This window comes from Dermacentor variabilis, chromosome 7 (genome assembly GCF_050947875.1).
Source record: "Dermacentor variabilis isolate Ectoservices chromosome 7, ASM5094787v1, whole genome shotgun sequence".
Classification (NCBI taxonomy): domain Eukaryota; kingdom Metazoa; phylum Arthropoda; class Arachnida; order Ixodida; family Ixodidae; genus Dermacentor; species Dermacentor variabilis.
The window spans coordinates 154,882,318-154,899,780 of record NC_134574.1 but is presented as its reverse complement, the minus strand read 5'-3'; the positions used below and the strand labels follow the sequence as shown (position 1 = coordinate 154,899,780).

The window sequence follows — 17,463 nt, the reverse complement described above, 5'->3', positions numbered from 1 at the left end:
ATAGAGAGAGAGAGAGAGAGAGAGAGAGAGAGAGAGAGAGAGAGAGAGAGAGAGAGAGATATCGCGCACGGAATGAAGGTTTTGTGTAGCGAATCGGAGGTCGACCAAGTCGACAGCAAGCAGGCAGGCAGATCAAGCTCACCTGGCTGAGGACGAGAGGCAGCACCGCAGTGGCCAGCAACAGCAGCAGCCACAGCATCGCTCCGGTCTCCGGCCGCACTAGCTGCGCGAGCAGGGTGACGTTAATTATACGCTTCGTTAAGCGGTGACCGTATAGTTGGAAAGTGATAACACTGACACAATCACGCACATTGCACGGAAACATATGGAAACGACGCCACGTTTTATCTGTGGCAACACATGCCACCGAAGTCCGAGATCATGCGAGATGTAGTCAAGGGTTGCGTGTGCATTCTCAGAAGCTAACTCGTTTGTTGAGACGGACGGATACGTTACGCGTCAGAAGTTTGCAGGCCGTACGATAATTTTTCTGTAGTTACTATTGTTGCGTGTTATGTTATTTACTTAGAATATGGTATGGAGGCCCGTTTGGACATTCCATTGAAACAAAGAGGGATTGAAAAAAAATAATAAAAACGTACGTATGACGACTCGCACGTCAGTAAAAGTGCACGACTCGCGGCATAAAACTTGGCAAGGCGAGTAGCGAAGAAAAACAACAACATAGAAGCACGAAGAAAACCACAAATAATGAAGCTGATTCAGAATATAACACAAGCAGTGCGCTGAACCAGTGGCTAATCCAGCGGGGGGGGGGGGGGGGGAGGTAGGGGTAAGGGCGGTCGCCGCCGCCCCCAAAACCGGTGTCAGTGATCAAATAATTATTTCAATTAAATTGCATGAACTTCATTTACTGTGCAAGAATAAAATAACCTTCAATAATCTGAACACTCTGTGTGTCTTATAATAATTTCGCACTGCACCCAGCGCAATTATGCTTTTAAAATCGAATTTATACAGACACCGATGTAAGTACTCACTCATTCTAACAATGGCATTGTGTTTATTTCTCCCATAATGCGTTGAGAAACGTGGTCGCCCGCGAGGCTTTAATTCCCAGAATTCTTTATAGGCGAGAAAACCGATTAGAAGAGATGAGCGGTTTTACTGTTAACAAAAATTAACAGTGTTTATAATATGGTGGGTGTCTTGTGACGGTGGTAACTCCATAAACAAGAAAGAGACCTTACTCTCCCCATTGTCTGACTTCGAGCAACCCCCCTCCTAAATTGAGTGGCTGGATCCGCCACTGGGCACTGAACACAAGTAAGATTTTTAAAAAAATGGTATCGTATGTGCTGCGCAATTCAGAGCAAGGCACAAAACCAAAGTAACAAGGGACTTCTACATTTAGACTTGAGCAAACAGTCACTCATTCCCTAACATCCAGTTCACTCGTGCTGATGGAAGACCGCCGAACCCTGCTGCTGTGCTCACAGAGACGTCATTCGAGCACATGTCAATGTGTTCGATGCAGGGAGGATTGTTTGCCGTAAGAACTGTCGCCTAGTAACCCTATTCGCGCATGATGCATCGTAGCACGAAGCTGTGATAACCGGCGGAAGCTGAGGTGTGTGACTGGGATCGAGAGAGAGAGAGAGAAAGAAGGCAATTGGGGGAATAGGGTTCCTCTGGACGGCCGCGAGGTTCGAAACGAAGGACGAAGGTTAAGGGTGCGATGCCTTGGAGCCAGCACGCGCACAATGGGCAGCACGAGCAAAAGGTTCAGAGAACCGAGTTACAGAGACAGAACTCGCTTAGTACGACATTCCTGCGGCACTCCACTTAAGAAACGTTCCTTGAAGTTCTGTTACTCCGTTGCTTCACTCGACGCGCGAGTAAAGATAATTAGTATAGTTGGAATCCAACCGTAGGACGCCTCTTTTTAGCAGAAGCCCGTGGAATGTTGTAAAGAGCGCTTCACTGCAAGTGCAGTGTATATGTGGCAGAGCCCAACTAAATAAATGGCTCAGGCGACGGGCTCGTGGGTGTTGTGGCAGTCTTCTGTAAAGCCTACCCCTCATTTTATTTCCCTTGGGCTGCGCAAGAGCTTTTTTATTTTCGTCTAGCCTTGGTACTTCTCATTTCCAAGTTTGCGCATTCTATTTGTTACGCAGCTCGTGATCATGCTCGAACACAGTGACGTAAGGAAAGAGATCGGTGACAAAGGGGGACCAGATGAGATGTTAATATTTCCCAGCTTTATATTCCGCCCACGCATCCAAAATGAAACGGCGGCGCAAGACGCCGCCAGCGTACCTCGCCGTGCCGATGCGCTGATTTCTCTTGGGTGCCAGTCGACGACGCTCGCGCAAAGTGAACGAGTCGAGTTCAAAGGAACTCCGTTATTCTGCAGCGTTTATATATATATATATATATATATATATATATATATATATATATATATATATATATATATATATATATATATATATAAACGCTGCAGTCGTGCTCCTGCCTGCTCTCAACTTTATTGCTACGTAAGCGACAGGTCCTCCTCGAAACGTGAAACTGCCTTTGAACAGGGTGGTTGCACCATAATCTCTATAAACGGGTGACGACGCTTCTTTTTTTTTTTTTATCACGGCTTTGTGGTAAGAAAAGAAAGTGCGAGAAGAGACCAACACACGCGTTTTTGTAGGATGATGGGAAAAAAAGCAGAGAGAGAGAGATGTCACGTTCTTGTGACCAATTGCGTAAATCTGGACGCTTTGACGAACTCGCGACTGTTACGCAACAAAAAGGTATCCGGGGACCACGTATTCGTAAGTCGTCCCTGGTCGTGGGGCCGAGAAATTACGGGCGGTAAGTTAAGCGCAACCGTAGCGAATTGACTAGTGACCGCCTCCACAAAAGTGGCTGGTCGGAATCCGGTAGAGTGTGTCTGGCTCACGTACACACGGCCCACGGTTTCTCGTGATTGCTTTCACCGTATAAATGGAACGAGCAAGAAAAACGCAAAGCCTCACAGCCCAGCGGAGTGCCAGACAAACCACGGCTGCAGGCAGGCACAGTGTGGATTTCAGGGCGTGGGAGTCGCAGAAGACTGAGACAGCCGAGTTCTCACGTTTGCACGGATCGCAAAAAAAAAAAAAAAAAAAAAGAGTGAATGAGCTTCGATTGGAACCAGTCTGAAACAGACGAGATTAAGCTTCCCCAAGAAATTGCCAGAGCTGTGGTCATCCATCGCTTGAAAGAGCGCCGACGCGATCCGTTTTGCGTCCCTGAGAAATATCTGTAGATAACTCGCGTATTTATTCAGTGCACTTCGGAAGTTCTTAACTCCTCGCGTTGGAAGGCTGCGGCGCCCGAACTTTGCGCACAGAACGCACAAAGCTCGTTTGCGAGTTTGCTGCCGAAAAGTGGCGTATTCCTCTCGCAAGGGGAGAAAGCTTGGCTCGGCTCAAAGCGAGTTGTCGCTGGGCGAGGCGGCGCGGTTTACTGTACATTTCTTTTTTAACCCGCGTGAAAACGGTCACCACACAGAGGACACGACGCACACAAGCACCGCGCTACCAGCTGTTGAATGTGCACGTATGCGCCATGTCTTGCCATGTCTATACGTAGCGCGCACGAGCCAAACACATTGCCCTGTTCTGGCGCACTGTACGATTGTGCGTGTCATGTTCTCTGTGTTGTCTGCTTTTTTTTTTTCGCCGCTGGAGAGAACGTATTGTAAAGCTCCCACTCAGCGCGTGCGGCAACGCTCATTTGTCGACGGCCGCTTCAGTCGGTGACGTTGCACCGCGCCTTGTGCTGGTCAGGCGAGGCGCAACGGCACTTGACATGCACGTATACGCATCCCTGCTGCAAGACTGCTCGTACAGTGAACGAGGCACGAGCGATTGCGTTCTGTTGCCTCCGTTTCCCTCTGATGGCTCTCCGCGGTTAGGATATTTGCGCGCGACCATGGTACGATGCGTCGTCCTTTCTTTTTTTCTCTCAGCGTATAAACCTCCGCTCGATATTCTTCGCTCGAAAAGCGTCAAACGTTGCGTTCGTCCTCATCACCTCACTGCGTCGACGTTTCAGTGCGCGTCCGCATGAACTGCTGTCTGCGTTTCTGCAAAGCTTCTAAACTGTGTAGTCAACGAACGTAGGACACTCCCCTGACGTTGAAGTTGTGATCCGTGCGCTGCATAAACGTAAGGGCATTGCACCAGAATACAAAAAAAAAAAGAAATTGATGAAGTTCTGGGGTTTTGCATGGCGAAACCACAACCTGATTATGAAGCAGCGCCATATAGTGGGAGGCTTCCCGATTAATTTCGACCACCCGAGGTTCTTTAACGTGCAACCAAAGTGTGGTGCGCGAGCGTCTTTTTGCATTCCGCCCACATCGGAATGCGGCCGCCGTGGCCGGGATCGAAGTAGCCACCTGGGCCTCAGCAGCGCGACGACTGCAGGTTGCATATAGGATGACATTGCAGACAAATGTGCGCATCGCGTTTAGTTTTATGGCATTTAAATAAACGCTTCGTGAAGGCTTCGCTTCTCATAGATTAACACATGTGCCTCGGATCTGCATATACTTTTTTTTCTTCTTCCTCGCATAAAAATCAGAGAGGTGCCAGGAGCTGCTCTTCAAAACGTAACCACGACAGAGCTCCGCCTGCGCGACGAATGAGGTGAGAGCGAGAAAGAAGCATCAGGATTCCCCCGTGTCCGTGCACCGGCGGAACTGAATGATTGATTGGCCGCTTTATTGACGAATCGATTTCGCCCTTCGTCTCCCCGGCGTCGCGTAGTGTAGTAATGAGCACGCGACGCCTTGCACGCTGCTCCCGCCGCCGGGGCAGCGACGGCACCGCCCTCTTGCGGAGGAGCGAGACGGCTCTTGCGTCGTCCATTTTTTGCAACGCTTCGATCGCAGTCTGCCGCCTGGTTCTTTATGTTCTATGGTGGTCTGCCGCCCGGCCGTGTGTCGACGCGCGCGCCCCCGGGCGACAGATTCTTCGGCATGAGGCGGCGCGTGCTTCCGAGTCCCGGTGGCCTCGTTTTCAACTCGCGCGGCTGCGTCTGGGCAAAAACCTCGCGCAACGGGAAAAGAGGGGGAGGGGGGGGAGCGGAAGTCATTACGAGTGTCCAGCTATGATGCGAATGGCATTACTTTGAGATGAAAATTAATGTGTTGTACACCTAGTGGGTCTTTGTTATTTGACACTACGTGCACTACGTACGCTCTATACACTACGTGCGCTTTGTGCGCTACGTACACTCTATACACTACGTACACTTTATACACTACGTGCTCCTTATGCGGTACGTACACTTTATACACTACGTCCACTTTATACGCTACGTGCGCTTAATGAATTGACTTTCGCACTCTCACAAGTATATATGTTTTTTTTTTCGAGCTATATCGTACGTTATGCATACTGAAACGAAGACTTTTATTCTGGCCGAATCACAGAAGCGATTGCTGTCTACGCGTACCTTATCCAAAATTTCTTCAAGACTTAAGCGTCGGCGCGTAGAACACCGGCGCTCCCGTCAGCGTACCGTTGGCTTTGCGGAAACGGTTAGACACAACGAAACTTGCCAAGAATGCTATTCGCACTAAAAGAGCTTGCTATACGAGTTTTATGTCCCAAACCTGCACAGTGGATTTGTTAGAGAGGCGCCGTAGTGGAGCATCGACTCCGGCTAAATGTTCGATCACTTCGGTTCTTGCAATCAATGCTTCGGCTTTCGAGCGATTGAAACTCCGATCTTTATTTCTTTCGTTTTGTTATTTCACGGTTAAAATAGTCTAGCCTACACCCTTAAATATAGCGTGGGCTGAAACTTATTCTTGCAAGTAAGGCCTACAGTAAGCCTACACAATTAACGGAGCATCCTGTGTTTTCAAATATTTTTCCCTTTGTCCCTCCCCCGGTGCAGGGTAGCCAAACGGAGATAATATCTGGTTAACCTCCCTGTCTTTCCTTTGCAATTCTCTCTCTCTCTCTCTCTCTCTCTCTCTCTCTCTCTCTCTCTCTCTCTCTCTCTGTCAAAAGGGCGAGTGAATAGCGGTTGACATCGAAGAAAGACAAGGTGCTTCCAGGGTGCATTAGTGTATGAATGGAGTAAAGATGAAGGCGCAATAGACTAGGACGGAAGAACACAAACCACAGCACCGGCACCGGTCCTGTCGTTTGTATTCTTCCGTCCTGTTCTATTGCGTCTTGATCTTTACTCATTCAAGCATGAACCAACTAGCCCAAGCAAGAGTTTTACTTGAGCATTAATGTATACCATGTTATTTGTTGTTTAGACTACACTACATTTCGGGAACGGCTCATTAAATTTTTTTTTTCTTTAAGTAGTTCCACACTCTAAGCGCGCGCAGTTTGAACGAGCGCACCTGGGTCTCATTTCGGCCCTTTCGCGCCAATTATGCATTATTATTGCTCCGTATACGTATAGCTCTACGCCAACTTCGGGCGTCTTTTACGTTTCAATCACCTTCATTTTGACGCTTTTTTTTTTTCGTTGTCCTACGTGTGCTAGAATGCCTCCAATTGCCTTACTTTGACGAAAGTGGTCGGAAAGTGGCAGCCAGATACCAAACTCCCACGAAGCCCAAATTGATCTGAAGTCTCCAAAGAAGACCTTGACTTCGAAATTTCTTACTGGGCTTCTGAAATAAAAAAAAAGAGAAAAAGAAAACCCCGTTGAGGCACAGGTATGATCGAGCGCAGAATTTCAACGTTTCCTTTTTCGCCTGCCACCCACCCATGCATGGCGCAATGGCCTTTGAATTGCGGGCACGGGCGACACTTCCTCGGGCGTTTCTTCTCGAGGTTGAGGCGTCCAGGCTGTTAGGGGACACTTCATCTCTTCTTAAGAACCAGTTCTGCTGCACTTTCTTCTTACGTAACCTCGACTCAGTAAAGATCCGACACGCGTACAGATGGCAACAAAAGAAAAGTGCTTACACCGAAAAGAAGGAGGGCCAAGGGTGAACAAAGTCTTTTAGTGCGGCTGTCACCCGCAGGTGCGTGATGCCGGCTGCCATGAAAGCGGTTCAGACGACGTCGGGAGCATTCCCGCGCTGTCGTATACGTGCAAGCCTTCTTGAGGATATTGTTCGAGAACAGATTCGCCAATTGGTTTGTTCTACCGCCGATTGGGCAATTCGGATGGCGTCTGCAGCTACATATACCGCAGCATAGACTTCGTAGACTGCGCTTAGCGGAATGTTTCAGACCAGCCGCCATGGTCACAAGTGGCGCTGGCTAATACTCCCGGGGTCGCTATCTTTACACGTATGCACGCAAATGCTCAGTAAAGTTGATCGGAGAAGAGCCGTCGCCGTGGCTGCATTGGCACAGAGCAGCGCACGCGTAATGCGGCAGATGTGGATTCGCTTTCCCTCCGGGGGCAGGTAGTCTTAATTTTCGTCCACTATCAGTTTACGCATTTCAGTTTAAAACAACAAGTCGCGGCCGCTATGCTTTCCCTTATTCCGTGCTTTCCTTGGCTTCGCGCGGTTGTGAGCAACAAAATATCAAAGATGCACTTTGTTGCGCTGATGCGTTTACTACTACACGGCACAATCACTTTCTTTTTTCCTGCGTTAAAAAGACCGTAGATCAAGTCGGTCGAGTGCTTTTGTCAAAACGGGTCTGTGTGACTTGTACCGAGGACGGATCGTTAGGAGGTGTTCTGGATCTGGTCACGCCACTCGCGGTCACTGAAACGCGAGTTGACGGGGCTCGACTGACCCGAGCCTCATTTTTTTTATGTGGACTTTGAGAGGTAGGCGTGCTCCTAGCTGGGTGAGAGTAGATGCCGATTCGGCCTGGTAACTCGTACACCGTATGAATTCTTTATACAATACATATTCGAAGGTTGCGGCAGAACAAGATAGAGCTGATAGTATTAGGCGTAGCGATCTAATAGCTTCGAGAATAATGGCTAGCCGGGCTTGTTGGTACGAACACATTCTTTAGCAAACAGCGCGAATAACGGGACACAGAAAAGAGGCACACGACACGGCGTTATAAATCTATGGGCACTTTGCCGAGCTGAACTGCGATAGGCGAAAGCCTATCTACGACTGCCTCAGTTGCTGTTGTCTGGACTGTTCTGCGAACGGACGCCGCCGTGGCCGCGAGCATGGGATGCAATCACAGCCATATGATTAATCACCGCTTTCCTGCGTCCACCACGGACTGTGCACGGACACTCATGAGCCACTAAAGGCTTACGCCTTAACAGCGTCGACAGAGTGGAAGTAACGGAAATGCCGCGGGGGAGCGGATGCAAATGCAGGAGCGACGGTGCTGAATCCAGCCGTGCGGTCACGCCTAAAGTTCACGCGCCCTCATTTGCATACAGACGCAGCGCTCGTTGCTTCAGCTATATTCTGCAACAGGATCGAGGAATCGCTCCGCCGTGCTTACTGACGAAATATAGCGATCAGCTGGCACGAACAGCTGATCGCCCTTTCGTTGTTCCCTGGCCTTTCTTCGTGACCGTCCACTTGGTTGGAAACGTCCGAAGACACCCGCCGTGGTTTCTTGCTTAGTGGCTATGGCGTTGGCCGCATTTCGATGGGGGCGAAATGCAGAAGCACCCGTGTGCCGTGCTTTGGGTACACGCTAAACAATCCCAGGTGGTCGAAATTCTCTGCTAAGGCGTGACACCTCCCCCCCCCCACAGACACACACACACACACGCACATACACACGCACACGCGCTCGCACACACGCACCCACACGCGCGCACACACACACACGCACACACGCACGCGCGCGCGTAAGGAGAAAGACAGCACAGCACGCGTATACGCCAAGTGAACTTTATGGAAGTAATGAGAACCTTTGCTAAGGTTAACTAGCAAAAGGGTCTGTGCAGAGGCACTGGCATTTTGGACGCTCTCCTTCAGCGACGTGTTGGCGTGCTGTGGTGGAAAGGAAGCAATGAGACCGAAGGTCACGCATGGCTGGTCGATCAGCGCGCGTGACTGCCGAGAACGTGACCCCTTCCCTCCCCCTCCACTCCCCGCCCGTATCGCTGCAACCGCGCATTGCGGTAATGCCGCAGATCCGCCGACTTCTGGAGTACAGACAAATTCGAAGGGCGCAGACCCGGACCTGAAAAGTTCTCTTTTCGTTAGTTCGGGTTGCTGGCACATTTCGTCTCCACCAGCGGTATCTACTGCGTGTGCACGAACTAAACGTAATTAACGAGCCGGCATCGATCCCGATACATAATGTAAAACTATACTTTATGAAAAAAACTGAACGTACCAGGCGCTGTTGTTAATGTAATTTCAAAATGAAGTATTTGTAACGCTGCTCCAAGATGTTATTTAGCTTGTGTCTCCGTGATATATAGTATATGATCACGAACACGTCATGTTGTAATATCCATGTACCTGTGTTGTCCGCCTGAAATTTTTCGTCTTAATCAACCTAACCCCCCCCCCCCTCTTCTTTTTGTTTTATGTCTTTCTCTTCCCGGCATAATGCCTATCAAATGCGCTGTGTGTACTTCGGCAAATAAGTAAGCCCTATTTCGCTGTCTGAATGCGCGACATTTTCTTGAAGCATTCGCGTGCTCTGAACACCATCAAACTGCATTAATTATCATCAACTCTTGAAATCTTCCGCGCTTGTGCTAAATTTCGTGCTGCGTTGAAACCGTCGGCAATGCAGCTATCGTTGTTAAAGAAAGCCAATGCCTTTTTTTTTGTTTTTTTAGCCCCCTATTTCTTGCAATCCTCCCTGCTTAAATAGTCGACAAAAATTTGCAATTAATCTGCTAGCAACAAATGCCGCTGACATTGCCTGTCGCGCTCGAAGGCGACAACCCCCTATTTCCACACCTCTCTTATGCGGTCCACACGTACGCTTATCGATGGAAAATGGGGGCTTCGTAACGGAGGGTGCCGTAAGCAATGAAACATTTGCTTACAATTGCATGAGTAATGTGCGCGCGCACACAATGTGCACTTAACGAACGACACCGTCCGGGTGACCTCAAGCTTTTCTTTGGAAACGCATTAGGCTATGCTGCATATGCATGCATTGGCGATGCAGCTGGGTTCGCGTGCCAGAATTTAGCGTAACGCATGATTTACGCTTCTCTGGGAGCTTTTGTTTCGCGTTTCCAAGTTGTGCAGCGAAGCCAAGTTTTCCTTACTGGACGTCAAAAAGAGGTATGGCGGCCATGGCTCAAGAACATCACTCAGGCGGACGAAAGGAGACCAAAAAAAAAAAAAAAAGGAGCAACGTCAGAAAGTTGTTGCCCTGCGTGAATGTCGCAACTCATTTGTTCGACTCGTCGCTACGACTTGTGCCTACGATTGAATCGTTGCTATGGTAACTTAATATGCGTACCTCGAAGTCAGGCGTGGAAACAGCTTTCACTGTGAACGGTAACACCGAGGCCATGCTTTTGATGACCCTTACTATAACCCCTTTCACCATTTGCTTTATTTTTCAAACCTGCTTTAGGCAATGTATGTTACGCACGTATATATGAGGTATAGTTACTGTGTCTGTCTAGTTCGCTGTATAGTGTAGCCTAATAGTTAACAAGATAAACGTGTACGTTCGATTGTATTATAATAGGTTCTGGATTCCATTACTTCGAGGTCGTCTACTGAAGCACCCTTTGAGATCACCTTTACTACGAGCATACTGCTTACAATGTCGAGTATAGAACACAGCTTTGCACTAATGCAGCCGCTCAGTTACTGTGGGACTGATTGTGTAGTACGTGGATTTGTACAAATTTAGTGTTAGCGCCTTCAATAGTCTGGTATTTCTGAAGTGCCAAGCATTCACCGTTTTCTAAACACAGCAAGCCAGTTAGTCCCTGCGCGCACGCGCAATCGTGGAGATTTCTTACACTTATAACGCAAAGCGTCGTTGAAAATTATCCAACTCTGCCACGTCACAAGGCCGCTTGAAGCCAGAAGGACGAAGTTTGGGCAACCACACCTACTGTCCATCATTACCATACTGGCTGAACCGCCATATATATATATATATATATAAACGAGAAGAAAGGGGGTTAACCGAGGGTCCCGATTTTATTAGTCATATCATAAGAAGCCAACAAACATTGACACCAAGGACAACATAGGGGAAATTACTTGTGCTTAATAAATGAAATAAAGAAACGAAGAATTAATGGAAAACAAAGTGGATGAAAAAACAACTTGCCGCAGGTGGGAACCGAACCCACAACCTTCGCATTTTTGTTTTCCATTAATTCTTCGTTTCTTTATTTCATTTATTAAGCACAAGTAATTTCCCCTATGTTGTCCTTGGTGTCAATGTTTGTTGGCTTCTTATGATATGACTATATATATATATACTTGAAGCTTTTGTAGATATTAGCGCCAGTTTCGTCTAGTAAGTTTCGATAAAACATTTGTACGCAGAAATTTCGGGTGTTGCCTCTGCGGCCATTTGTTGATCTCCACCTCAGTGCACCAGCATAACTGCATGGCCAGCATTTAAAAAATGATATTTCAAAAGGCTGCCCCGACTTTGAACAATTTTCAGTTAGCAACGTTGACTGGACATGCCCTTCTGATAGTGTGCGTATTTACGGAACTTATTCGTAACTTTCCTGCTGCGATATAGCAGCGTTTTATACCTGACAGAAAAAGAAGCACTGCTATAATGAAGCAGAGACGTTACGACTAAGTACCGTAAATACGCGCGGTAATAAAGAGGTGTACCCTCTTGGCGTTGCTAACTGACAGTTGTCGAAATTAGGGCGGCCTTCTGGAATATTATTTGGTTTCAAAATGCTGCACATTGAGTAACGCTGGTGCACTGCGGTGAAGTTCGTCACATAGCCGAAGGGGCAATATGCAAAATTCCTGGACATGACACGACGCGAACCAATCATCAATCGCGTTGTGACGCCGCAGATAGGTGGTCACGATGTTCTTAGCTGTTCAGTTCGTGATGAGGCCTCAAAATTTGAACTAACGCTGAAAAATAACGACATTAAGACACTTCTGTTCGCACCTCCGCCGCAAAATTAATTCACGCACGCAGAGTAAGTGTGTGGTCATCTAGGGGTGGAGGGGGACGGGGGGTTCCTCTTTTTTTGACAACCAATCTGCACATGATGGGGTGGGCGTATTCCGGGTACACCGGATCTTTCCCAGAGGGGCCACCCGATCACCGGAACGCTGTCTGCGACAGGTTGCTGTTACACCTGTTCGGTCCCTGGGTACCCAACCGGTTACCACTTGCTGCACATTGCCTCCTGCCCAGTGTCGCTAAAGGTCACAGAGTATAGTAGCCGATTTTTTCATGAAGCACGAGTACAAATCAGTAGATATTGAACGACATAACTGATAAGAGGGACGCCTTGTTTCAACCCTCGAAGCAGCTTTGGAACTGCCTCAATGATATCTGGTGCCTGCAATCTGAAGTGTTCATTATGGTTAGCCTGAAAAGCGTAAGAACCTGTAAATAAAAAAAAAGAAAAGCCGCAAGTCGCTCATTCATCGGCTGAAACAATAATGTGATCTTACTTTAGCAGTTATCTACAGAAAAAGAAAAGCTGGCAGATTTCGTAGAAAGCTGTAGGAAAGCTAGAAACATTTAGAAAAAGTGGTACATTTCGCCATCGTTTTCTTTTTTTCTCCGAATCACGCCAAAGATCAGTAGAACTCGAAGCTTTATCACTGAACCACACACACACACAAAAAGATACAAATCAGTAGACCTGCTGATAAATCGCTAGCTGTGGAAACACTGCTCCAATTACCTCTTCAAAATCACCTTGGGAGCGATTCCGGGAAAAAAATATTCGTCCCAGATGTAGGGTGCAATGCATTCCGAGTTGTACGGGTGTTGTTTAATCATATTCGTGCCGGTTATAGCGTTCGCGAAAATTCACGCCTAATTTCACCTGGACCGTTGTGTCGTCGCAGTCGAAGGAGATCACCCGTTTCGAATGGCGCGTGTTGGCATGAAAATTCGTAATGTAGAGTAAGTATATGGAAGGGCCTGCCACGCAGCGTAATTTATTCACATCTGCGTTAAGACAAGGAATAGCGTATTTTTTTTTTTTACGCACGAGAAGAAATGTGCAGTAATTTTCTTCCCATACAAGAAGATGCCGGCTTTGGCATCTAACCGTGTCATTAAAATAGTAATAATAATAAGGGGATATTAATTAGCGCCTAACTAGGGCTATTCAAACGTAAAGTTGAAACGTACTCAAGAGTCTTGCGCATGAGCACAATGCAGGTACCGCGTAATATTCGTGTATATTTTCACTTCCCAGCTTAGAAGGCTGCTGTGCAAAAAAATATAAGAAATAATAATAGTTATAGTATTAAAGCGAAGAAGACAGTAAATAATAATCACTTTGGAGGTTTTCTGAGAAGCTGAACTAGAGGTGTCGTAATTATTCACTGGAAGGTTCAACCTACTAGGAACGCGCCACAAGCTACGGGCCTTTGCCGCGAAGCGAACGGGGCCCACTGAAGGAGGACGAAACAAGCTGCATATCACTAACCGCCGCAGCGTTTTGTCATGCATTCGAGCATGGCGTTCGCCGCCGTTACGAAAGCACAAGTCCCACCGAAAGCGCAACCTGCCCCACCTCTCCGCACTTATATATATACAGCCAGACCGAGCGTTCGGATCGGGTGCGCGATAAATACCGTCCGCACAAATCCAAAACGAGGACAAGTCGAAACCGACCGTATAGGCTGCGTTGTTTCGCTTCCAGGTTCGCTTGCGTTCGTAACGTTGGGCCCAGGTTCCACGATGGGCGCATTCGGGTCCGAAACCATGCTAAAAAGACGAGCTACATGGGACGATTGCGCGTGACGTTTCCTATAGTGGTTAGAATTAACATGTGTTTCCGAGCAAGTTTCTTGCTTCTTTTTATCTTGCTGCCGTTTCAGTTTACGTTGATGGCACAGTCGCGGGGCACTCGCAGTCGATGACGCAGACCACGAAAGGCCGATTAACTGGGTTTCCACGAGAAACGTCCAGTTGCCTCATCTGCAGTGAGGGATCAATCGCGTTCTCTTTAGTGTTCCAGTCGCCACCGATTAGAACTGCGCGAGAACGCAAGAGAGCGCTTTTCTACCGTTATTAGCCATGTATAGAGGAGGGGATATGTTTCCCTCTTCAAGCACGACCTGATTTGTCGTGGGAACAGGGCGCGGTATGCTCGCAGGAAAAAAGAAAAATTACCTTTCGCATAAAGAGTATATACTACGGAAGACATTCAAAAGAATGACGTAGCTTTTCTTTCCTTCTTTTTCTCCCCTCCGTTTGTGTCGCAGTTGTTGGCGGACAGTTACGTGACTTGCGGACTCGGCGGCTTGCGAAGCTCACTACAGGTTGCGAGCGACGTTCTAAGCTTGGGCCTGGCTTTCCAAGCGGGTGTCGCCGTAATGCTTGAACTAGTATACGCCGAGTGATACTCTTTTCGCGAGCCATTCCGCCTAGCGCGTTGTATCAGTCAGCCTCTCTTTAGGCGTACAGAGCGTGGCCACTCCAGAGCTCGCATGGGTGCGACGGCGAGCACCATCGCATAGGGTCGGCATGGCGCAAGAAGCGATCGAGACGGGCCTGTCTATACTCGCCTAAGCAACGCACGTCAAGATTTCATTTGGGCGATGTTTTCGCATGCGCTTTCTCTGGGCAGAGAAACGGTTTGCAGAGGACAAACCTTCGGGGGCTCGGGGAACGGATTTTGCAGACTGGTCTTACGCGAGGTTGCAATTTTGCCACTGTTTTCGTGATTCTTTTTTTCTTCCGTGTGTGTGTGGGTGTACAGTACCGACGCTAGCGTATATCGCTGGGTAACGTGCATGCGCATGCCTTCAACTTGCGCGCATGCTGGGATGCACACTCACACACAGAAAAGAAGAAACGAGTGATCGAGCGAGAGAGCCGCTGCTTGCACCCACCGCACTCGCCGGGGTCTGCGGCGGTGCACCAGCAGCAGGGACGCCGCGCATCCAACACTCACACCGAGATGGCAGGTCACCGTCTCGCTGGCTGGCCGGCCCGGTCGATGAGGCGGCGTCGGAGCATGGCCGCCCCTGCAGTGGTCGCCGGTTCCGCTCACTCCACACACACCGGCGTTTCGTGGGAAAGCCGCACCGCACGCGCGCGCGCGCACACACACGCTACGGCTTCGCTTCGGCACGGGCCGCCACCGTTGGGGCCCCCGAGAAAGAAACCGCGCTCACGACCCCGGCCGCCGAGACGTACGCGTCCCCACTGGCTTCCCGGGCCGCCGGTTTCCGGGGTAACGGGCGGTGTGCAACGCGCGCGAGCCGCCGCGATCGATTGCGAGCGGCTTCGTTCGTGCGGAGGAGCCACCTGCGACCCCCTCTCCCCCTTCCACCCCTTCTCCTCTCCGCCCACCCACCCACCCACAATCAGCCCCCGCCCCCACTCCCCCCCTTTTTTTCGGACGCCGCAACGTTCTTTGCAAGAGTGGTCAGATTGCATAACCGTTTGTTCTCTCCCGTGTGCACTCCTGTGCACCGTGGCTGTCCAGTCAGCGGACGGCTGCTAATTGCGTTTCGTGGTATAGACCGCACGTCGCTGCACGCTCGACGCCTCGCGCGTCACTGACGTCTATAATCAGCCCAGATTCCCAAGAGTGCTCGCTTAAAGGCAATAACGTGCTGTTAGGTTGGTTGGTTTGACGCAGTGACCTAGTTCTCGGCGTTTTAAGACGAGACGGCACAGAAGAGACGAGCACTGGTTCAGCGCTCTGTCCTGTCTTGTCTGTTCTGTTTTGTTTCCTGTTTGAGAAGAAGAAAAAAAATTACCGACGATTACGTTACTTCCTAATGCGAAATTTGAGCGCAGCAAATAAGCTGTTTCACCTTTTGGATAGATTGAGGCAAAGAAATCGAGCAACACATGTATGCGCTATCACATAATTTTTTTTTTTATTTTTCACACGTATTCCTTTAACAAAGACTCCACTAACAGTTCTTGACAGTCATGAAGGAAGCTTTGTGGTCGGAGAAATAGACTGATATATGTTCGACTTGGTACACCAATGCTTGATTCTCAAAGACGAGATCTATACAAGTGCCTCGCGAGGTTGTCACAGCCGTGGGGGAAGCAGAGGCTAAGCGCCGCCGCCGAGAAGACCCTGCCGTTCGCGCCGCCGAAGCGGAGGCTCATCGCCGCCGTCGAGAGCAACCAGCAGTAAGCGAGGCTGAAGCAGAAGCTCATCGCCGCCGCCGAGAAGACCCTGCAGTTCGCGCCGCCGAAGCGGAGGCTCATCGCCGCCGTCGAGAGCAACCAGCAGTAAGCGGAAGTGGAGGGGGGCGGCGTGTACACCCAGCGGCAAACGATGGGGGCAGAAGCGCGCGCAGCAAGCGGACAACACGATAAAGGGAGGAGGGAAGAGATAGCAGCGACTGACTGATGCCGCTGATGGCGATAGTGAGTCAACCCCAGCTATCCGCCACACAAGAACAGGGGGGGGGGGACCCTTTCCTCCTCTTTCTGCATGGCGGCGACGGTGTTCTATGCAGTCACGTTATCTTGACTCTCTAGCGGCGTCAGCGGCATCCAGCGGTATCAGTCGGTCGCTGCTAGCGCTGGGGGGATGAAAGGGGGGCGGAGCTGGTTACGAGGCCGACGCCGACGACGACGCCGACGACGACGCGAAACCCAGGAACGGACGCCAAAGAGCTGCGCTCTAAAAAAGGTAACAATAATAACAAGCATTATACTTATGACCACTGCAGGCCGAAGGACTCTCTCAGCGATCTCAGATCAATCATTCATGTCTTGCTCCACATGACCTCATGGGGGTCAGCCGAAGAAACGGCATTATGCTAAAGGCAGTCGTGTCCCACGCTACACGCGTTCTTTTAGTGAACGTGTTTACACGTGTTTTTTTTATTCAAAGTGTGTTTTAGCCAAAGCCCGTCAACACGGCTACACGCGTTCTTTTAGCCAACGCACATGAAGCACAGCTGCCCCGGTGACGGGTCTCGTGGGCGTTCGAGACGTGGGGCCGCGACACCATTGCACGCGTGAAGGGTTCATGAGCGACGCGGTTCGCTCTCAGAAGGACCCGGGGTGAAGTCCAGTGATGAAGCCCGGTGACGAAGCCCGGTGGTGAAGCCCGGTGGTGAAGCCCGGTGGTGAAGTCCAGTGACGAAGCCCGGTGGTGAAGTCCAGTGATGAAGCCCGATGACTGAACCCGGTAGTGAAATCCAGTGATAAAGCCCGGTGACGACGGCCAGTGGTGAGACCCAGGGCGAAGACCCAGGGCCCGGTGGCGAAGCCCAGTGGTAAAGTCCGGTGGTGAAGCCGAATGCGCGGTGCAATCGCACTTCTCCACCACGCAAGCTTATTTCGCTGGAATGGCCTGCGTATAGGCAAGCCAATAAATCTGGGGCAATACAGAAGGAAAACATGGACTCGTTGAAGCTAAACAAAACGAATTGGTCATACTATCGTCTTACAA

At 49.6% G+C, this 17,463-nt stretch overlaps 1 protein-coding gene across 2 annotated transcripts in view; it reads right to left on the bottom strand.

Moving 5' to 3' along the window:
* Nrx-1 (Neurexin 1) overlaps positions 1 to 15,259 on the bottom strand; it is a 41,150-nt gene extending 25,891 nt beyond the window's left edge. Inside the window, exons 1-2 of one of the 2 annotated variants that reach the window (XM_075699727.1) lie at positions 14,924 to 15,259; positions 143 to 223 (exon numbers count right to left, since the gene is read on the bottom strand). In XM_075699727.1, the coding sequence (XP_075555842.1) occupies positions 143 to 223; positions 14,924 to 14,974 (132 nt within the window). In that variant the 5' untranslated portion in view covers positions 14,975 to 15,259. The remainder of the gene's footprint in view (positions 1 to 142; positions 224 to 14,923) is intronic. The other variant, XM_075699728.1, reaches the window with a different exon arrangement.
* Positions 15,260 to 17,463: the final 2,204 nt, after the last annotated feature.